Source organism: Condylura cristata, unplaced genomic scaffold (assembly GCF_000260355.1).
Source record: "Condylura cristata isolate star-nosed mole 26May11 unplaced genomic scaffold, ConCri1.0 scaffold00022, whole genome shotgun sequence".
NCBI lineage: Eukaryota > Metazoa > Chordata > Mammalia > Eulipotyphla > Talpidae > Condylura > Condylura cristata.
In genome coordinates this window covers 25565110-25587463 of record NW_004567123.1, presented here as the reverse complement: position 1 = coordinate 25587463, position 22354 = coordinate 25565110, and the positions used below count along the sequence as shown (strand labels likewise).

The 22354-nt window shown below is 52.4% G+C and overlaps 1 protein-coding gene across 2 annotated transcripts in view; it reads right to left on the bottom strand.

The window, feature by feature from the left end:
- PLCG1 (phospholipase C, gamma 1) overlaps positions 1-22348 on the bottom strand; it is a 33582-nt gene extending 11234 nt beyond the window's left edge. For both annotated transcript variants that reach the window (XM_012728282.1, XM_004687386.2), the window contains exons 1-4: positions 22150-22348; positions 4913-5065; positions 4711-4804; positions 4510-4557 (exon numbers count right to left, since the gene is read on the bottom strand). In XM_012728282.1, the coding sequence (XP_012583736.1) occupies positions 4510-4557; positions 4711-4804; positions 4913-5065; positions 22150-22264 (410 nt within the window). In that variant the 5' untranslated portion in view covers positions 22265-22348. The remainder of the gene's footprint in view (positions 1-4509; positions 4558-4710; positions 4805-4912; positions 5066-22149) is intronic.
- Between the last annotated feature and the right edge of the window lie 6 nt (positions 22349-22354).

Here is a 22354-nt window from a genome sequence, read left to right as displayed (position 1 = left end):
GAGAGGGAAGGGTTCCTGCCTAGGATGCAGGACTAGGGGCCATAGCTGGGCCTGGCAACAGGATGGAAGAGGCAGAAGGAAAAGGACGTTTTCCCTCTTGGAAGCGGGCATCAGAGCAGGTGACGGCAGGCCCCTTTCCTTCTCCTGCCCAGAGCCCAGCAGGGTGCTCCAAAGCACCTTGAGGAGATAGAAGGGGCACACCTTAACATAAGAAAAGCCATATACGACAATCCCATAGCCAATATTATTCTCAGTTGTGAAAAACTGAAAGCCTTGCCCCTAAGATCTGGAACAAGACAAGGATGCCCATTCTCACCACTGCTTTTCAATATAATACTGGAATTCCTAGGCAGAGCAATTAGACAAAAGAAAGATATACTAGGAATCCAAATAGGGAAAGGAGTAAAACTATCCCTGTTTGCAGAGGATATAATATATATATATAGAGAGAGAGAGAGAGAGAAAACCCCAATAACTCCACAGAAGAACTAATCAAAATAATCAGTTAAGTAGCAAGACACAAAATCAACACACAAAAATCAGTAGCTTTCCCATATACAAACAATAAATCTGAAGATGGTATCAAGAAAACTATTCCTTTTATAACAGAAACAAAAAAGTCAAATACTTGAGAATAAGCCTAACAAAAGGAAGTAACAAAAAAGTCAAATACTTGGGAATAAATCTAACAAAAGAGATTAAGGGCTGTAAAAGAAATAGAAGACACAAAGAAATGGGAAGACATCCCCTGATCATGGACTGAAGAAATTAGCATTGTCAAAATGGCCATCCTACCAAAAGCAATTTACAGGTTCAATGCTATTTCAATTAAAACCTCAAGGACATACATTCTTCAAAGATATAAAGACTGGCGAGATTCACATGGTGCCACACAAAAAACTGAACAGCCAAAGCTCTGCTGACTAAAAAGGGAAATGGCGGTATCCACACGCCCATACCTCAAACTATATAACAAAGCCATAATAATCAAAACTGCATGGTATTAGAACAAACACACACACATAGACCAATGGAATCAAACAGAAAACCCAAAAATAAACCCACAGACTTACAATCAATCTTTGACAAAGATGCAAAGAATTTGCAATGGAACAAAGAAAGTCTGTTCAATAAATGATGCTGGGAAAACTCGGCTACCACAAGCTAAAGAATGAAGCTAGATTCTACCTCACACCATACACAAAAATCAACTCAAAATGGATCAAAGAACTAGACTTAAGATCTGGAGCCATAAAATTATAGAAGAAAACGTAGGTGAAACACTACATGGCATACACCTCAGTAACATGTTTAAGAATGTACCATCCAAAGCAAAGATAGTGATGGAAAAGAGAAAAAGCCCTGCTGACTAAAAAGGGAGACTGCATCAAGTTAAAAAGCTTCTGTACAGCAAGAGAGACATTAACCAAAACAAAGAGACAACCCACTGATTAGGAGAAAATTTTTGCATACAATACTCATGATAAGGGACTGATCACAAAGGTTTACAAAGAGCTGACCACACTCAACAAAACAAATAAACAACCTAGTCAAAAAAAGAGCAGAAGAGCTAAAAAGAGGGGTCCTCCCTGGTGGTGCAGTGGGACAGAGCACAGCAATATGAAGTGATCCTCAGTGGTCTGCAGCCACGATAGCATGAGTTCAATACCCAGCCAGGAAGGTGACCTACATGGTGTGGCAGACCTCTCCTGCCCTGCCCCTGCTCCTCTCAGCAGTGTATTTCAATAGCTCTGCCTGTTCTGCTCCCCACTCTGTCTGGTGAATCCTCTTCACCAACCCCCACTCACATCTGTAGCTTGTGCCCCAGTTCTGTATGCATAAATATTTAAAAAAAAAAAAAAACAAAAAAAGGAGCTAAAAACACACTTCTCCAAAGAGGAAATGCAAATGGCCAAACACATATGAAAAAATGTTCAACATTACTGGTAATAAGGAAGGTGCAAATCAAAGCCACATACTACCATACATCAGTGAGAATGGCACACATTTAAAAAACTAGCAACAACAAATGCTGGTAAGGATGTGGTGAAAAAGAACTCTCCTGTAATGCTGGTGGGAATAGGAAGTGGTCCAACCACTATGGAAAGCTATGTGGAGGTTCCTCAAACTGCTAAAAATGGAGTTTCCAGCAATTCCACTCTTGAGTATCTACCCAAAGGACACAAAAACATTAATTTGAAAGAGCACCTGTGTGCCTATGTTTATTGCAACACTATTCACAATAGGTAAGCTACAGAAACAACTCAAAGGCCCAAAAATACATGACTAGACCAAGAAGATGTGGTTTATGTACACAATGGACCGTTATTTAGCAATCAAAAAAGATACTCATGCCATTCACAGAAATATGGATGGAGCTGGAAGGGATCATGCTCAGTGAAATAAGCCAGAAAGAAAAATACCAGAGGGGTTCACTTATAGGAGGAATGTAGGGGACCCAAATAAGGGATGGAGTGGGTGAAATAATTATAACCAGGTAAAAATCAAAATCAGCAGGCAACTATAAACCAGAGACATTCTTTGTGTGTATGTGTTAGGGGAGGGGGGAGGATGAGGAAATCAGATCAAAACAGGAGTGGGAAGAGCACAAGGGACTATGGTGATGGTGCACGGGGTGAACTGGTGGTGGGAATTCATTGGGGACCATACACAAGATGATAAAGCATACACATTGTATAAAAATGAAGAAAAAGGGCCCTCCTTGGTAAAAGCACACCGGGTAAAGCACAGTACTGTGAAGCAAGCCACAGCCGCGGCAGACCTCTCCGGACCACGCGCTGCTCCCCTCAGCAGTGCACTTTGTCAATCTGCCTGTTCTGCTCCCCACTCTGTCTCTGGTGAATCCTCTCACTACCCCTGCACCTTTGGCCTGTACCCCAGTTCTGTGTGCATAAATAAATAAATCTTTTTTAAAAATGAAGGGAAAAAATGTATAACATATTAAAACAACAATAACAACAACAAAGCGCCCTGAGAGGATTCAGCTCTGCACTGTGTGGTCCGGGCCACTGAAGAAAATGCAGTTCAGCAAGCAAATGAGCAAGCGATCTCTCTCTGCTCGCGGCGTCAGTTCCTCTTACTTTCCTCACCCAGGGGTGGCTCTGTCAGGGCCTGGCATTCCAGGTTAGCAGACCTGTTAGCACCAAGCTTGCCATCTGTGGACTCTGCCATCACATACAGACTGTTACCACTGCCACCAAATAACCCTGTCTTGCTGCCCCATACTGCTCTAGCACTGCTCCTTTCTCTGCTCCCCACACAGAACTGCCTTGAAGGAGTCACTCATACTCCCTGTCATTGCCTAGACCAGTCCCCCATGCTTTACACACACTGCTTGTCCTAAGATGACTGATGATCTTGCTGTTAAGCCCCAGGGACATCTCCTGATAAGGCCTGACACAGCTGACCTCTCCCTTCTCCCAGGTCTTCCAGAACACGCTATCCTCTGGGTTTCCCTCTAACCTCACCAGTTAGTATTTCTGTTGGTTGGTTTCCTCCTCATCGACCCAGTCCCCAACATCAGATCCACCTGGGAGCAGCTACTGGGCCTCCTCCCTTTTCTTGCTCGGCTTACCCCAAGCCAACGAGGTGCTGCAGCCTAAGGCCTTCAGTGCCACCCATATACTCTAAAGACAGCATCTCTAGCCTCGAATCTCCCCTGAAGTACCCACCTGCCTACTCAGTGCCTCCACCTGGGGGTCTCAGAGCATCGTGAGATAGACATAACATCAGTGAAGTCACGCGTTCCCCTAAACGTGCTCTCGCTGCAGCCTTCCCATAGCTCAGTCAGTGGCAACCCGCTGTTTCACATGCTCAAGCTAAAAAGCCTACTACTGTCCTCAACTCCTCTCTTGCTTTACACCCCAAAAGCAGTTTGTTAAGAAACTATTGGGCTCTACCTTCAAAACAGAGCACCATCAAAATCCAGCCACTTCCTATCAGATCTCACCCTGAGCCGAGCCCACTCATCAGTCCCCAGAATGCTGAAATCGCTTTCTAACTCAGTTCTCCAGCTCTGGCCTGCCCTGGACTCTGACAGCAGACAGCAATCCTGTGTAACTGAAGTCAGGTCACGTCACTTTCTTTCACAGCAAGGGCTGAAGGTCCCTGCCATGACGTCATCTCTCCTGGCTGCCACACCACAGCCTCAAAGTTGTGAGCTTAAAGGCCCTCCCCCACCTCCCCAAGCACTACAGGCCACCCTGACCCTCACTTCCAGAACACCAAGAGTGAATTCAGCATCTTCTGTCTCTGTACACAGTGGCAGGGCACAAAGCACAATGTCCCTGTCCTCTCTCACCAGAGGACTTTCCACAGAAAGCTACTCAGGACAAAACCACTTGCTCCCTGCTGGCCCTACCTGAGCCCTACTTGAGCCTACTTTAGCCTTCTGGCCCCCCTGTTCTCTGGGCAGTAGGCTCCAGGAATGGCTACTGTCCTGGCCACTCCAACCCACCTTGCCAGGTAGAGCCGTGACTTACTACATACCGGTCCTCACGATTCCGGTCCACCGAGTAGAACTGCTTCCGCAGCCACCTGGGGAGAGAGAAAGCCAGGGTAAGCACTACTACTGCAGCTCGGCCTGGGGAGATCAGCAGGCCATGCCTGGGCAAGGACACCTGTGCTCCGTCCTGCTCCCTGGACCCAGTGTCTGCGCCCCGACCCAACCATGCCAGGAGTGGCTCTCACCGCTCAATCTGCAGGGGTGTGGCCGCCTGCAACGTGTCCTCCATCAGCCAGGTTAAGCCCTTGATCCACATGTTCACTTCCTCCTCAGATGTAGCTGTGTGCAGGGATGAACAGCTGAGCTGAGGAAACACACCTCCCACTGGCAGGGAGCCAGTGGCATGCCCTTACCCGCCCCTACCTCCTCCAGACCCCAGACTTCCACCTTGTAGACTCAGGGTCTTCAGGCGGAATTCCATTCCATACAAGATGACAAAACAGTGTGACTGGTCTGGTCGGAAAGCAGGGTCCTCTTGGTAGCGATCGAAGTCCCTTGAGGTCTTTCCTGGGCGGATCTCCTTGATTTCACGTATGTCAACTAGGATGTCATGAGACAGCTAACATCAGGCTGGGGTCACAACCCAAAAACAAGGGCACCTGGCTTCCCACTCATCCCACTCTCCCCCAGGAAGAAGCCAAAAAAGAGACCCCCCACAGGGCAGAGCCAACCCTAGGCCTCAGCTAGAAGGTGAGCGGCTGGACCGAGCCCTCTGAGGGAGCAGGGAGTGCCGTCCACCCTGTGTATGCTCCCTTGCTGAGGATACAGGCAGGTCACTCGGACCTGGGGAAAGCTGGACATGGGGCTTGAGCAAAGGCTGTTCTAAGAGGCGCATTTCCAGACACAAAGCACACAAGGTGAAGTCCCAAGAGGGGGCCCGGGGCTGGGCAGTCCCACATGGAGCTCAGGATCCACAGGAGGAAATGGGGCTCAAGTCCAGAGAGTTGGGCACGCCCTTGATATGTTTCACCCTCAAAGACCCCCAAATTAGTCTCCACAAGAGGCCTTGTCTCCCCAAACAGCTGGTCCCTGACCTAAAACAGATCAGGGAAGCACACAGGTCTAAGTGACAGACACCAGCCTCGGTCACTGGGAGAACTTGGGAGACAACTCCAAGTGACGCAGTTAACTGGACAGAGTCTTGGTTAACCATCTACACAGCACAGGGCTTGGCTGCTTTTCTCTAGTGGGCAGGGGGACAGAAAAGTCAGGCAGGCCCTGGGTGAGGCTACCTAGACAAGAGAACGCCAGTCCCACCTTGCACTAACCCTGTGGCCACAGCGGAGTGTCAGTCCTCTTATCCCATTGCTTAACTGACAGAACGTAGTGGCAGCACGCCAGGGTGTGGACTACACAGCTCGAAGCCCCGTGGCGGAGCTCGCTCAGTGCTGGCTCCCTCCTCTGGCCCCCTCCCCAAAGTATGCGCAAGTGCACAGCTTCTGGTCCATGCGGGGGCAGGATGCAACTAGCCCCTGGGGCTCGTTGGGGGCATGGACAGGCCAGAGAGAGAGGCAGAGCTAGGGAGGAAGGGCCCTCCAGAGGAGCCTGACTCAGCCAGCGGCAGAGACAACCCTGAGGCCCAGAGGCCCTGCAAGGGCTCCCAGCCCAAGCGGCCAGCAGGTGCGGAGCTAAGGACAGCAGTGCCGACACCGCCTGGCCGCCAGCACCCCCAGGGCCCTCCCTGCCCAAACTGCACCACCACTCTGGCTGTGAAGCCCCACGGAGTCCACGCCTCCAGGCTCTCTCCCCAGCCCTCCAGTCTCAGCTGGCCCCTCTCTATCACACCTCCAAAAACGGCATCACACTTCTGGCCTAACAGTCCCACTTCCACCGGGGTCCTGCTCTGTGCTCTAGGCAAGCCCCTCGGGCCTTGGCTTCCGGTCCAAAGTCGTGACTCTCCCGACTCTGCCCTGCCCGAGTGCGCCTCGTCAGCTAGATGGTCATTCTTCAGTCTTCTTAATCTTCCTACGTTACTCTGGTCCCTCTGGACCCCACTCGATTCCTCCTGAGGCTGCTTACTGCCAGCCTACAGAGAACATGCGATTTGCGTGCCCTCAGGGCCCTTCACCATGGGTAACGGGCTCAGTGATTACCCCGCCACCCCCTCGCCAATTTCTGCCCACCCACCTTCTCTTCTCCACCCCAACTAAACTAGCCACGGGCAAGAAGAGCCAGCGTTTCCTGCCCAGTTTCACCTGGCCCTAGTGGGGACTGTCCGCCTCCGAGGTGCCATTCTCTCCCACTTGAAAGTGCCACCCAGCACTTCATGGTGGTATGTGAACATATGCTCCTGGTCTCCCCGCAAGTCTTGAATGGCCTGTAAAGTGGTTCCTGAGTGCACACACAGAAGAAGTAAGCTCACGAGTTGTGAATGGGCAACAAAATGGGAGTGGTGTTTTTAAAATGAATTGTTATACTCAGGTCAGAATGGGGAGGGGCAGGGATTGAATCACAAAGGCCAACCTGAGAAGAGTCCCCAAGGATGGAAGCAACATGGGAAAGGCCCAAGACAGAGCCTGCAGAATAACCCACAGAGGTCTCTTCTCTGAAACAGAAACCAGCTCGTTTTTCCGGAACAGAGCTGCCGTCACATGCTCCTGCACCTTCGCGCACCGCACACATAAACATGCACACGGGCCAGGAAGCGCAGCTCCGCTGCCTGGACCCTTCCTCTCGAGCTGCCTGCATCACCAGGGGCAGTGCCCCCATAGCTGCTGCTTGGCAAGCAGCCGGGGCCTCCATCAGAACCCAGCCGCCAGCTCCCCCGAGCCTACCCCATGCTCTGCTCTCTCTGCTGGAAGGCCCTAAGTGAATCTCTGGCCTGTCTCACGCTCTTGGCCACATTTCTACCGAGATCAGGTTGGGGGCAGAACAAGCTCTTACCGCAGTCGGTGCCCAGGTAGGCACAGTCTAAGTCTCCCAAGCTCCCACTAGCCATCAACTTCCGTAGTTTGCCTACAGAGGAGTCAACTTGGCTCTCCAAGCTCACTGTGCCAACAGCGGGCGTAAAAGGACACCACCAGGGTGACATGCTGTAAGCTTCCTTAAAAGCCCATCCTGTACAATGGCCTAACCCCACCCCCAGCATCATCCTGCCTCCCAGAACAAACAGAGCGGAGTCTCCTTTCCTGAGTCTCTCTCCGTGCCCACGAGACTGCCATCATGGGAGTGCCGAGATAGACCTGGCCTCTGAGGGGAGGGACCCTCCCAGCATGACCTGGGTCAGAAAAGGCAGGACAGGAGAGCCCTCCAAGGGTCTGGGGCTTGGAGAGGCAAGACCTGCTTAGGGGAGCAGGAGAGCAGCATCCTGTCCCCAGAAGCCCACTGACCCACAGTGGGAGGATAACATTCAAACAGAAAAGCCGGGGGCTTTGAGAGGCCCTGGCTAGGCTGGAGACAGGAGAGTGAGCCAGGGAATGTGGGTCAGAATCCCACAACCAGGATGCCTGTGGCCAGACACGTCCGACATAGAGGGGAGGAGTGCAGGGCTTCCCCCTGATGACGAAGACCTCTTTCTCCACAGTCACCCCAACCAAGGAGGACCTCTTAGGGTGCTGTCAATACAACCCCATTCAGCCCATCAGGACCCACAATGTGCTCACTTCCCCAACCCCCCCAGGTCCCAAGGCTTCAGACGGGGCGGGCGTCACAGCAGATAGTGACAAGACAAACTGCCTGGGCTGTCAGGAGGACCTAGCCACTGGCTCTTACTGTCTGCGCTGTCATGGAACTAGTTGGGTTTCCTTAACAGGTTTTGGGCTGATGAGGAGCCACCTGCCCTGGGCCAAGGACTAGCATCACATGCCAGCTCTGGGGTGCTAAAGACTTTTCTTAGTGCCAGGCGACCTGGTAGTCTGGGCCCTCATGAGCCATTCCCTTCCCTTCTCTGCTAGGCCCAGGCTTCCATTCTAGCTGTGCGGCCCTGCGCAGTCCTCACTCTCAGCTGCGATCTGCCATCAGTCAACGGGGAGTCCCCTCTCTAGGCGTCGCAGTCAGGGCCCTGTGAGGGCCGCTGGAGAATGCCTGCCCCTCGCGCCTGGCGCCTTATGCCACTGACACAGGGCAGCAAGGGAGAGAACTGCAGCCACATGCCCGGCCTCTGCCGGGGCAAACCCAAACGCAGGCAAGGCGGAGCTGCACTACAGCTTGCCACAACTCAAGAAATTAAGTTGAAGCAGCCACTTCCCCTGCCCAAAAAGCAGTCTCGTGCGGTGTCGGGAGAGTTAGGTCTCTTGTAGCTCGAGTTCAGTAAGTGCCGCAAACATGTTCTAATCCCAAGACCACTTCCTGAGCTGTGCCAGCCGCACAGCAGCCCACCTGCACACTCACCAACAGTCTGGGGGCATGTGTACACTAACGCCTCACATATTGTGGGGTGCAGAAGACTAACAGATGTTAAATCACAAAGACCAAGTTTTAAATCCTAGCCTCAAGCATATGCACAGCCGCCCTCCTCTCTGGTAAGTCACACAGCAAGGGCTTGCAGTTGGGGGTGGGGAGAGCTGTAACCCTTGGGCAGACAGACTACGCAAAGAGACATGGCATGGGGAGTCAGCGATGGTCTGCCTCAACACTAACTGGCTTTGTCTTTGTTTTTATGCGTCAGGACACACTGGCTGCTTGGCAACAGGAGCAGCTTTAGGGATGGAGGCAGAATGCCACAAGGCTGAATGTGCAAACCCAAGGCTTATGTGACTTAACAAGCAGACCCTCTCTTCGATCCTCCCTTGGCCAAGTGGATAAACTCCTTGCCTGAGACCAAAGAACAGAGACCAGCAGCTTCTCAAGGCAGAGTGCATGGGTCAGGCAGACCTGACCTGGAAAGCAACTTCCTTTGGGCTTACTGGTAGGCAGCCTCTTTCCCTTTAAGAGCTTCAATTTCCTCAGCTGAGCCACGGAACTGATCTGATCCCAAGCACATTTGGGAGTGGTGTAGCTCGGCAGCAACAACAGCAGCAACGGATGTTGTTGCTACTCTTAAGGCCGACTCAGAACTTGCCTCTACAGGAAAGCAGGCCCCCAGCTCTGGGGCAGCACCCTCTCCGCTGCGTAGAGGGAGGAAAGGTGCCACCAACGGGACAAGCTAAATGGCAGGCAGCCAGGCTGGAGCCTGGGAAGGGGCAGAGGACAGTCACCAGAGAGGACCCGGTCTGTGTCCAGCCATCTGAAGGTAGGGCTGCTTCCTGTCTGGGATTCTGTTCCCCACCCCTCCTGAACCTCAGGCCAAGTCGGCAGGCAGCCCTCCTCTACCCAATGCAGGCAGACAGCTACTGCTGGGATATCACAGGGACACATTCCCAGGACAACAGGAACCCCAGGGGCAGAAACAGGGTGTCAAGGGAGGGCATCAAGCCTTTCTCAGCAGTCCTTAATGAGTGTTTGATTCATGAGTCAGCCAACCTTTTGCCCCAGGGGGGTAGAAATCAACCCTGTAGGGGTGGGGGTGGAGTGGGGGAGATTGTGGCTTCACCCTAACCATAGTGGTCCCAAAGGAGGGGGAAGAAGTCCAAGCATCAATTCCAAGACCCTAGACTAGCACCTAGTTTCTTGGTCAGAACTGGTTCTAGCATCTCCTACCCTCAATGAAGACACTTTCTAAACAGCCCTACACAGATAAAGACCCTCTGCCCCCCCCCCCAAGCTTCTGACCTGTTAACCACCTATCAGATGAGGAATATGGAGAAGTACGGAACTAAAGCACTGAAGGGTGGCCAGGCGGCAAGGAACCTCATTTTCCAATTTGGTGAACAGGGATGGCCACTCCTGGTGGGCCTTTACTGGGCTACAGAGGGGCAGTCAGAGATGTGAGAGCCACAGCAGCAGTTTTACCAGAATGGAACAGGAGGACATACTGAAAATTAAATCCTCCCAAATGAAGAAGATAGAGCCAAGGAAATCAGTTTCACCAAAAAAGAAGGAACAAAAGAAAAAAAAAAGAAGAGAAAAGACACATCACTTGAATTTCTGAATGTGAAACCTACTTTCATTGAATCACTTTTACAAAGTTTACAAGTTAATTGATATAAACCACCCATGTAAAAATAAAAGTAAATACAAGTTGCAACTTTAAAAAAAAGGCAAGTCATGATATATTTTGCAATTCAAAATATAAAAGGCTTTATTAAGAGCTAGAGAATGTGAAAGAAGTAACTACTACCCGGATAGGGCAGATGGGCGAACTTGAACCCCTAGATACCCTGCATAGGTCCTGGAGGAAAGTGGACAAAGCCCAGTCTTCCCCGTAAGGCTCCGAGTCCAGTCAAGGAGCCACAGAGACCAGACCCCAGGCTCCCTGCACACCAGAGCCAGCACAGGCCACGCCCACCGCCGCACTCAAGTCTCAGTCACGCCCAGGCGGGTGATGCACCTGGCGCCCCACCACTCCTGTCACACGTCAGTGCTCACTGGTATTTAGGCCACTGGGCTGTGAGCTCTCCAAGGAAGAAACACATTTGGTGTCTCTCTCCATTTCCTAAATCCAGGTCCTGGGGTGGCCTCAAACTGTGTGCAGAGTGCTTAGGGTTAGTACTGAACCCATCAAAGTTAGGCTGCTTTGAGCAGAGGTCACTGCTAAAAGTAACAACAGCAGTCACAAAGATGGCATCTGGGAAGGCCTGAAAAAGGCAGTGAGGCAGAGCAACAAAAGGCAAGGCACTCTGACAAATATGCAAGGGCACTCACTGGTCAATGAAAAGGAGGGACAGAAAAGAAAGAGCATGCACATTTGGGGGGACATGGTCCCTGGGGCCAATGCAATCTGGAAATGCCGGGAGGTCTGCCATCTTTGGGAACCACGAGAAGCTGATGGCCGTCTGGGAGTACAAGACTAAAAAAAGCAGGGCTCTCTGGGCCACCAGCCTCTGCTTGGTCCTAAACCAAGGCTACGAGGAGATTCAAAGAAGCGTGTAGATCTTCCCAGAAAAGATCTCTTATCAACCATTCTCCACCCACAGCTGGGGCAAACAACGGGCTGCTCCCAGGGTGCTCCTTCCCCCACCTCCAGGTCAGCTACTACCTCTCGCGCAGGGACTGGGGAGCACAGAGAGAGGTCTTCTCCCCGAGGATGAGACAGAAGCAGCTCCAAGCCTAAGCAACTGCCATCCAGCCCCACAGTTCTGCCACTGCTACACAAAAAGGTCCCTGCACAGCCCCCAAAGGGAGAAGAGACACTGCACCCCAGAGGCAAAGGGGCTCTGTCCCCCAGGGCGCTCTACCAGCCCAGAACATACAACTTTGACAGAGCTTTCACAGCTATGAAGGAAGGATGGGGGCAGCTGAAAAGACAAAGAACCTGGGCATAGGCGGAAAAGGAAGCTGACGTGATTGGGGCACAGCAGTTTCCAGCAGGCTGCCTACTGCCCAAGGCCTCTGGAAGGAGGGAGGGTCTTCCCTGTCTTCTTTCTGTTCTGAGGATACAACCTTCTCCTTTCCAACAGAAACAGCCAAAGCAGCCCACGGCTCCCATGAGAGGAAGGCGAAAGCAGAGTCCTGGGCAGGAACTACGTCACTGGACGGTGAGCATCCAAGAACACAGCGAGGCCACAAAGGGGTGGCGCCTGTCAACTGACAGAGGCCCTGGCCGAGTGTGCCTTCCAGCACACACCTAAGGCGACCCCTGCCAAACCCTGAGTCCAGAGAACACTAAGGGCAGAGCCCAGCCTCTGCTCCCAGCTGGGATTTCAGCAGTCGCTGTTCCCCCAGACACCTGACAAAGAGCAGCCAGGCCTGACTTGGCATTCAGCCCCTCTTCCACCTTGGTAAACAGGAAAAGGTCACTCAGACAGCTGGACAGAGGTCTGTGGGACCCTCCTACGAGGGACCCTATGTACTCACTGCTTCAGGTCACAGCTGTAAAGGAACCTCGCCAGTACATGAATCATCTAGGCTCTAGATTCTAGACAAATCCTATTCTTTGGAGCAATGGAGGCACTAAAGGGTAAGCCATGATTTATTTCATGGTGGTTCAGGGCAAAGTGGGCCCCTCTGCAGCAGATACCACCCCTGGCAAGCAGGCAGCTTCCCCAGGTTGGGCAGGCAGCCCCCTTTCCCAAAATGTAAACTTATTCCCACCCAGCCCAAAGTAGAACAGTAAGGCCAGGACACAGAAGGAGGCCCCTCCTCCTTTTCCCCACCAGCAGAACTCAAAGCTGGGAGAGAGCGGAGCAGTTGTCTATTAGGCTTATTCATTCATTCCATCATCTGATCTAACATGAATTGGACATCTACCTCCTCCACATCAGGGCCTAGCTTGTATTCTGGATAAACAGATCAATAAGGGGTTTGAGAGTTCCTGCCCCTCAGCAAGCCCCTGCTTTGTTGGAGGAAACGATGGGGAAAATAGTTGAGTATGAGGCTAAGCAGGGAGATAGATACCTGCGGTGCTGAGAGGAACAGAGAAAGTGAGCAGTTCTATGTGGAACCTCTCAGAGAGGTCTGAGGAAAGCAGGTATGGCAGGCTGACCAGCCTGGGCACAGGGGATCATGGAAGCCAAGGCATCAGTGAAGCAGTCTGGCTGTTCAGGGAACAAAATGGGAGGGGAGAGCAAGTGGGACCATACCCATACCACAGTAGGGAAGCCACAGCACGAGAGGGGCTCGTCCTAACCTTTCTACCTGGTCTAGCTGAGTCCCCAGGCAGACTGGGGTCACCTGTGGGGCAAAGGTCCATGAGCTCTGTGTCTTGCCTCTCTTGCCGGCTGATGCTACTCACTTTCTTTCTAGATGGCCTGTGTCTGTCTGCAAGGGCCCAGAGAAGCTCATTTTAAATGGTCCAAGGAAATACCTGCCCCATAGTAACCACTCGGAGGACCAGCGAGCTGAGCTTAAGTCACTTTTCTGTCCTCCTTCTTGACCCTCAGAGCAATCAATAGGGTCCACTAGCTTGAAGTTGTGCTGTGCCCTCTTCCCTCACAACTTCGGTTTTCCAGCTTTTTCTTGGGCTCCACGTCCATCCTTATCACAAACTGGCTTTCAGAAAGACCCCGAATGAGGTCCTCTTCTCTCTTGATGCCCTAACATCTTCCCAGTCAATGTTAGGCACATCTACAGCTTTAAGTGCCTCCTGTAACATAACAGATAACTCACAGGCAAATCCCTAGCCTAGACCTCGCTTCTAAGCCGTGTACTCTTCAGTCCACGGGCCACTTGCTGTCTCTCAAAAATACCTTAAGGCCAATACCTCAAACCAAACACACTTCTCTTACTAAACCTCATGCCTCTTGCTACTGCCCTCGGGCTGGGTAGATTACCACCTCCAAACAGAAGAATGAGGAGCCTCCTTAAAATCATCCTTCCCATTTTTCCCTCTCATCATCAGCCATGTAATCCGTGAGCAAGTCCCACCAGCTTTATTTTAATTCACAACCATATTTATTGAGCACCAAATGAGTGGGCACTGTGGTGTACCGATTGGCTCTACTGGGGTGTACTCCCTGGTGGCAGGGACTCGTCTGTCAGCCTCAACGTCCCACTGCCTAGCAGGAAATAGAATGTGTTAGAAAGAAAAGAAAAATCTGGGGCTTCCCTTCCCCAAGGAAACATCCAACCCGACTGGCAGAGTACTGGGCTGGAGCCTTTCCCTGTGGGGCGCGCTGTGCCTGGGGTCACCTCACCGGCCACGCAGCACCCCCCCCCCCCGCTCTTTAGTGTCTCTTTAGTGACTGTCACCGCCAGTCCAGCTGGCCAGGTCCCTCTTTTTGGAGAGATGTGCACCAGCTCTTAAAACCCCGGCAGAGTCAACCTTGACCAGAAGACAGGAGCTCAATCAAGTATGATGGGAGTCTCCGAGTCGGAGACCTGCTCTCTCAGACCCTGCGTGGGAAACCCATGGAGTTCCTCTTTTACAGCTGCCTGTCCCAGTCTCTCCTGTGCATCTGGCCACAATCCCTTTGGCACAAAGACAAACATCTCTCCTTGTGCTTCTTTTGCTTCCTAGGAAGGCAAGGCCTCAGAAACTCTCCCAGCTCACTGCCTCCCCAGGAAGTACAGCTCAGATTCTTCAAAATCACCCACCTTGGGGCTTTCCCTTTCTAATTTAGTTCCCTAGTTGTACTCTCAAAAACAGCTTCTGGCCTCACCTCCCACCCTGGTTTGCACTGAGCCTCGTTGTTCCTTGTGGGTCAGCTCTCAGGCCAAAGATCAGCAGTTCCCTGCACTCTGCTCTTCCTGGCAAGGACGCTGACCCTGAGAGGCCCTGAGTGTCAGCCCAGCCAACTGACACCTGCTGCCTTTTCTAACCTTAGTGGAAACACCAAGCGCTTCCTGAAAGCCTACATCCCCAGCGGGGAACTCACAATGACACAGGCACAGAACGCTCAATTACTGCTGTGGCGGAAGTGCCGAGGACAGGATGAGGACTGTGTCCAAACAGCCAGAGGACCACCAGTGGGGGAGAGAAGGGAGAAGCGGTCTACAGAGTGTGAGAGGAATCCCTCATACCTTACCCCATCGCACCCAACTTACTGCCCCAAAAGGGCTGAGAAGCCTGTGAGACCTGTGGACTACCCTTCCCTTCCTTCCGAGGGTGTGTCATTTTGTAAACTTGGGTCCACACACTCTGGGTTTGCAGCTAAAGTCACTCAAACCCAAGAGGTTAGAATTCCCCTACCACACACCCACACACCCATAGGGACTGCTGTGATCAATACCCTATTTCCCCCAAGGATGAGGCCAAGCCAAGGAAACCATGACGGCGGGGCATCCCTTCACCATGTCCCTTGGGATCTTTCACCTCACCCACATCTCCAGGTGTCAAGAAAACAGGAAGCCAACCCCAAGGTGAATGGCCTACCCCGACCTACAAAGAAAGTGGTCCCTCAGCAAGGTCCAAACCCTCAGTCTGGTCAGTCGTTTGAAGCGGGGAGGACCAGACTGTATACTCTTCATTGGGCCCATGCCTGTTCCCAGATGCCTCACCTTTGTACAGCTCCTCTAACCAACGCTGGGAGGCTATGCCAGCCAGCAGGAAGGGGAAGAGGACCCGCAGGGGCAGGGTGGGCTGCTACAAGAGAAAGCCGATTCTGCCTGGATGCTTGGGATCACTGTAGGCAGAAGTAAGTATCTCATGCCAGCCCCAGTTTTTTATGATTTTCTCCTGTTCCAGACTGTAAGCCTCCCAGCACCGAGGACCAGGTCACCTCCTTTTCTTGCTTCCTAACCCCAACTCCTCTCTGCTAAGCCTGGGCTTGGCAAAGGAGATGCCAGTCTTCTGCAGGAGAAAGCCCTGTCCCATTTATTCTGCATCCCAAGTCTTGCTAGAGACAGGGCCACCCGCCAACACAGGGAAGGGCCCGGAAGGAAGCAGCAGAGCCTATACACAAAGCCTGCATGTGGGCTATAAAAAGGAGCCCTCCCTGCTTCCCCCAGGACGGGCCCAGTTCCTAGGAGGTGACGAGTGGGGACAGCGCTAGTACTTGTGCCTGGGCACACGGCCACTGCAGCCTCTCAAAGATTAGCCAAGCACCACCGTGCAAGGAACCAGTCTTGCGAGGAGGGGCTGGAGAATATTAAAGTCTGAGCCAGGAACGCAAGCAGACACTCTCAATTCCCATCTCCTGGGACCATAAGCCTCCCGAAAAGCAACCTGGCCCATGTCCTCACTACCGCCTTCCCAGTATTCAGGACCACCTCCTCACACTTCTCTCGCTATTTTCTAGTGGCCGAAGGCGCTCTTTAAAGGTCCCTTCTGTCCATGTTCCCCATTCCCTCTGGATAACCCAGCACAGCCAGGGAAGGGGCTCTGGGAGCAGCTGTGCTGAGAGTGGTGGGAAACTAGCTGGGGCTAACAGCAGGAACTGTGGCCACAACAAACAAGCCTCAGTGAGGAGGCGAGAGGAGCATGCGCCCTGGGGCAAGGCAGAGCGGCAGCACCAGGCAAGGGCGCGCAACAACACCTCCAGGTGTGAGCACAAAGCGACTTACTTCCAAGGCCCCAGCCAAGGCTGCCAAGTAAGCAGCAGCTTACTCAACAGCACAGCCACACTCACTGCACCCCATGCCCAGGTAACAGAAACTAATTCCTCCCACGCTCCATTCTCCAAGCCCCTCTCCTGTCTTGTTTGCCCAGACTGTTCAGACTACAGAAGACCCAGACTACACTGCGGCCAGTCCCAAGGGCAGTGACAGGCATGGGCGTGACATGCACATATGGCATAAAGGAGAAATGAGCCTCTGTTGTCAGCCACTGAGATCGGGGGTCACTCGTTATGGCAGAATACCCTCAACCTCTCCTGACTGACAGAGCAGCTTGTTTCCTTAACAACACTCCCACACCCACAATTAGTTTATCTAGCTGGTTGTATATATCCTTTATGGCTGTGTTTTCCTTAACTATTGGACTCCAGTTGCTTGGCACATCAGCAAATACCAGAGTCCAAAGCCAGAAATAAATAAATAAATAAATAAAAGCTGAAAATCAGTTTCAGATAGGTTAAAGTAACTTGCCCAAGATCACAAAGCCTGGGCTACTGGAGGCCAAGCCTCACCTTGGGCTCTGCCTAGTCCTGTCACCTGTTACTGGCCCCCAGGGGAACACAGGTGCTGAGGTCCTCAACCGGGCATGAGGAATACTCCCCTCCTCCCACCCTACTCCTAATTCTCCTAGGACACTCTTTAAAGCCCCCACTGACTTCTTCAGTTCTCTGAGAGGGAGAGCAGAAAGAAGTCTATTTTCTAATCATTGTGACATTAGGCCTCCTTTCCTCTCTCCGACTTACCCATCTCTGCTCTCCCTAAAGCCATGTCCCAGAGGAGAGCACAAAGGAGGGAGCGTTGCCCCGAACGGATGGTGACGGCAGAGGCGGGCTCCATGAGGCGGGCTCCACCATGCTGACGTGGTGGCATTAAAACACTTCATATGAGACAGTTCCCCCGTCAATTTGCTAAGCATTTCTTTGGGCTAAGCATTAGAAATAGGCCATTCTGACGCCTCCACATGACACTACACAGCTCCTTCCAGTCAACTGCCCTGTCACCCAGTGACAGCACTGGGGAGGGATCCTACAATGGAGGGGCTCTGTGTGCACGTGTGTGGGGGGATCTCCCTGACTCGGAATCCAAGGTGCCAGTGGCCAGGTACCAGCCCCTCAATACAAAAGGTGTGTTAGCTCCCTTCCACTGTTTAGGTCTTCCTCCTGTGACAGCCCACACATTGAACATTTTACCACACCATATTCAATGCAAAGCACTTTGCACATATTCTCCTTGAATATTCACAAAAAGGAAGATTTTGTGAGATAAATGCAGTTTGTTGCTATCCACTTTTATACTGATAGAGCCCAGAGAGGTGGTCACATGGTCACAGAGCAAGTAAGTTTCACAGTAGGAATCTGAGTTCAGAGACCAATTCTAAAAAACTATGCTCTACTTTTATCCCTGCCTGCAGACCCAGCCTCGTCCTGTCCTCAGCCACTGCCTCCTGCTCTGACTCAGGGAGGTCTCTTTCCTACAAACTGCAGTAGCGTATTGGATCACCTCCTTAATCTCTTCCAAACAAGCAGGCCAAGCCTGCTTCAGTGTCTGCTCACATCCACTGCTACTGGATGAAGTGAACCCACTGAGCACACCATGCCCAACCAGCCCAGAATCATCTCTACCACACAGAACACATTCCCCTTGCACAGTGATCACCAGAGCCTCAGCCTGGGCACAGGCAAGCTCCCCAATCACTCAAGGCCTACCTCACAGCTGACAGCCCCTGTGAAGCCTTCCTGGCTCTCTCCCCTAAACCCCATTTCGCTAAGCAGAGCTTGTTCCTCTGTACTCAGTGCTCCAAGCACACACATCTGATATGGGATCTATACAGACTTAGAACTATGCATCCCTAAGCCTGTCTCTTTCTTTCAAGAGTCTGGGAAATCCTTAATGGCACAGACTATATTTCATACATCCTTTGAACTCTCAATGCCTAGCACTGGGCAAATATTTATTAAACAAATAAATGCCCCCATCCAAAGCAAGATCCAAGGACCAAAATCTAACTTGTGAGTCACACCTGTGCATGTGCACACGGCACATAAATATGGCAAAGCTACACGTGAGAGGCCCCTATATCAAGCAGGCCCATTTTCTAGGTTCACAGGAAACAGTGAGAAAGCCCCCAGCTGGACAGAGGACCTGGCGGGCTGGTCTGGAAACCTACACATCAGGACAAGCTTGGGGTGCTGAGGAAACACTGAGAGGTCTGACTTCCCCTGGAAAAAACTACAGAGTGCTTCAGCAGCATATACACTAAAATATGAGAGACAGGAAACACACAGGCAGGGGTGGCTGGCTTTGGAGATCAGAACATGTGCTCTTGGCCCTCTCCCACTTGGAATAACCTGCCAGTACAAAGACAATCCCTGCTAGCCTTTCTCAGGTGCCTTGGGCTTAGCCCCCAGGGAACCTCATGGTTTATCTCCTCACTACCTCAGAGGTCAAGTCCCAGCATCTCCTGCTGCTGAGCCTACCTTCTTTATCCAAGTAGCTCGTTTTCTTCTGCTACCCCCCAACCCAACTGTCACCAAAGGTGCCACCTAGAGTTATTGCTTTAGTTTCCCTAAGGTCAAGGGTGTTTTCATCTGTCACCCAAGGAGGTGAAGCATCTAGAAGAGTATCAACTGAAGAGAAGATGAAAGCCTGGGGCTCCGGAAGTCCCCAGAGACGTGCTTGGCTGCTATTCACAAAGACGTCTCCTGAGCCACTGAGCCCACAATGATCCCCCACTGAACCGTCTCAACCCAGAAGGGAAAAATGGGGAACCAAAGAAGCCGAGACTGTAATGTGGTCTGAGCAGGAATATTTTTTCCCTCACTGAGGAGCAACACAGACCACAGGGCCTGAGGCCCACGAGCAGAAGCAGCTTTGGGGAGTCATCCTGGGATTGACTAGTCAGCCAATGACCTGAGGGCTGTGTCCAGGTAAGGTGGTCACTATCACATCAGCACTATCACCTGTGGCACATTCATGCCCTGTGCTTTCATTTCCTCATTAAAATGGACCAGTCACTTGCGAGGAGTAGCCAAGAAAGCATGAAGAAAGGGCTTTGAAGCACTCAGCACGCAGTCAAGAACTGCTTTGTGGTTCACTTATGTGACTACATGCAGCATAAAAAGCTAAACACCAACCTGGTTGCTAACACACCACCAGGACAACTGGCCACAAAGCACTTTTGCATCCCTCTTCTGAGCCTAACCAGGAACCCTGAGACCAGAAGGTGCAGTCCTGCTTCCCAGTTGGAAAAGTGAGAAGGCAGAGAGTAGGAGGCCAGAAGGGTCTCCTACATGAGTGCTGTGTGCTCTCACCGCACCATACCAGCTCCCCTTCGGGGCCATTCAGGTTACAGGTACTGTGTGGTACCCTGGCAAGGTGAGCAAGAAAAGGCCAGACACTGGAGGAACTTGGACAAGAGGCTCAACTTTCTCAGAGCCTGCAGAGGACAGCAGGAAGCAGAAGCCCCCCAACAGGTGTGCCTAAGAGTAGGCACAAATGGAGCAGCTTCTGTGGGAGGTACCAGCCTTTTCACCCAGACCGTCTATGCTCTCTGTGTGTACACTCCAGGTCTCCCAAACCCCAGCTAATGATGAGACTGCTGAATTTGTACCCTTCTGGCTGGCCCAATCCATGGAGGCTGAGGTCATCAGGTCTTCGTATTCTTGCCTCCACTGCCCAAAGATCTGAGACACCACAGGCTAGATCCCCCCATCCCTTTCTGTTCAGATCTCACTTTACACACAAGAAAGTCATACCCAGGAGTGAGACGTGCAAACCATATACGTACTCTACGTAAACACTGTTCTGCATGGTAGTTGGGTGGGTGTGGGCAAAGGAGGGGTTGGGACAAAGCAAAGCCATTTCTCCTTTCTCTGGGTGGTGACCTCAGGGAACTGTGACTTTGGTCTCTGTCCTCCTTCCTTCCTGCACCTTCTCCTCCTCTTACTGACACACTCACCCTCAACATTCCAGTCCAGGATATAGAAGAGCAGCCAGAGTCTGTTACTGTTGTTGCTACTAACACCTCACACTGATCAAACACAATCTTTCAGGTGCCTGCTACAATAATGTTTCACAACCACTTTATGGATGAGGACATGAAAATGAGCTAACTGACAGGAAACCATCACTAGTAAACGTGGGTTTCGCCTTCAGGCTGCCTGTGGCCACATTCATGGTTTGAGATAGTCTGCTACCCACAAGATATGCATCTGGCAACCTTCCACAATTTGGTATAGCAAAGAGAGCACAAAATCAAGGATAAGGGAAGTGCCCGGAATCTGACGCCTGGGTCATGTTCCCAGAGCTGTTCGGCTCTCCCCAGGGTCTACCCTCCCTCCACTTTGGAATCTGGTACTTGAATCATTAACACTTCTTGCAGCTGAGAGTGCTGATGCGGGCACAGAGGAAGGAGGCTGCCGCTTAAAGTTCAGCAGCTGTGTAGAGTATGTGACTGAGGACAGCTGCTCGACGATAGACTGACCTTCCTCCCAATCTCCTCATCCCTCTACACGCAAGTACCCAAGAACATCTGTAGGCCCTTCCTTTGGGGGTGTCACTAGCTGACACCCCTTTCACCACACATACTTAGTTCTGACCTGGCTCTCTGTACCATCAGTCCCTCGGTCGCAAATACTGCATCTCCACACTTGGAAGTGGACATGGAAGGCAGACTTGGCTGCCCAATGGATCATAGCACAGGCACGTACTAAGTGGAGTAACACTGCAAGACTCGGGGTCTTTAAAAATCCCGTTTCTTCCTCCTCAGAGACCTGCACAAAAGCAGTCAAGCTCAAGCCTGGGAAGACAAAAGGGCAGGAAACCAGAGAGTAGCTGTGCCTGGCTCCCTGGTCACAGCACAGCAGGCTAGATGCCGACTGGCTGACTACTCTGAAAGGCCCCTGCTGGCCTTTCTGGAACTGGGCTCTGGAGACTGTGCTCCCAAACGCAGGAGTGGCTGACCCCTCACCAACAGTGCCTGTCCTGGCTGTGGGTGTCTGCTCATCCACACAGACCCCCAAATCCATCTTCAGAAGAAGAAAAAAGTGGGTGAGGAGGGATGCATCCACCGCTTTCTCTCAGGCTCTTCCAAACCGGAGGGGACCACCTTACTCCGCTTCCCAAGAGGAAGAGCAGGCCGCCCTGCTCCAGAATCACCCCTACCCCAACATGCGCCCAACTTCCACACAGGGGCTCGCAAAGATTCCCTTGCAAATAAAGGCCGGCCAGGCCCGGGGTGCGGGGTGTTTCACCAAGGCCGCTCTTTTGGAGAAAGGGTGGCAGGCGGTCTGGCCCCCCGTCCTGGGGCTCAGGGGACACTGCCCTGGTCCCCCAACTCTCCCCTCACCGACACCGCCGCCGGGATGTGGGGGACCCGAAGTCTAGTCAAGCCGGTCTCCAGCCCGCTAGGATTCTTAGGCCTATGGACAAAGCGCCGGGAACAACCCCCCTGGTTGGGGGAGGGGGTGTCCTGTCAGGTGACTGAGGACCCGGATGCCCCCCGCCCCCCGTAACCAGCAGGGCCCTCGCGGGGGCGGGGCCAGGAGGGGGAGGGCCCGAAAGTTTGCCCGAGAAGCCCCGACGGCTGCCGGGGCGTGCCGGCCCCCCCCAACGCCCGCGCTCCGCCGGGAGCCCCGGGGAAGGGGCGCACTTACTGGCCCCCTCGATTTTGTCCGCGCCGCGGCTCCACGTGATCTGCCGCGTCTCCAGCTTAACCTGGAAAGTCTTCCGCTCGGGCCGCTGCGACTTCTTGGAGTAGAACAAAGTCATGACGGTGCCCACTTCCAGGTTGCGGCAGAGGTTCAGCACCTCGGCGTCCGAGGGCGCGCCGGGCCCGCAGCCGTTGGAGCAGGGGGACGC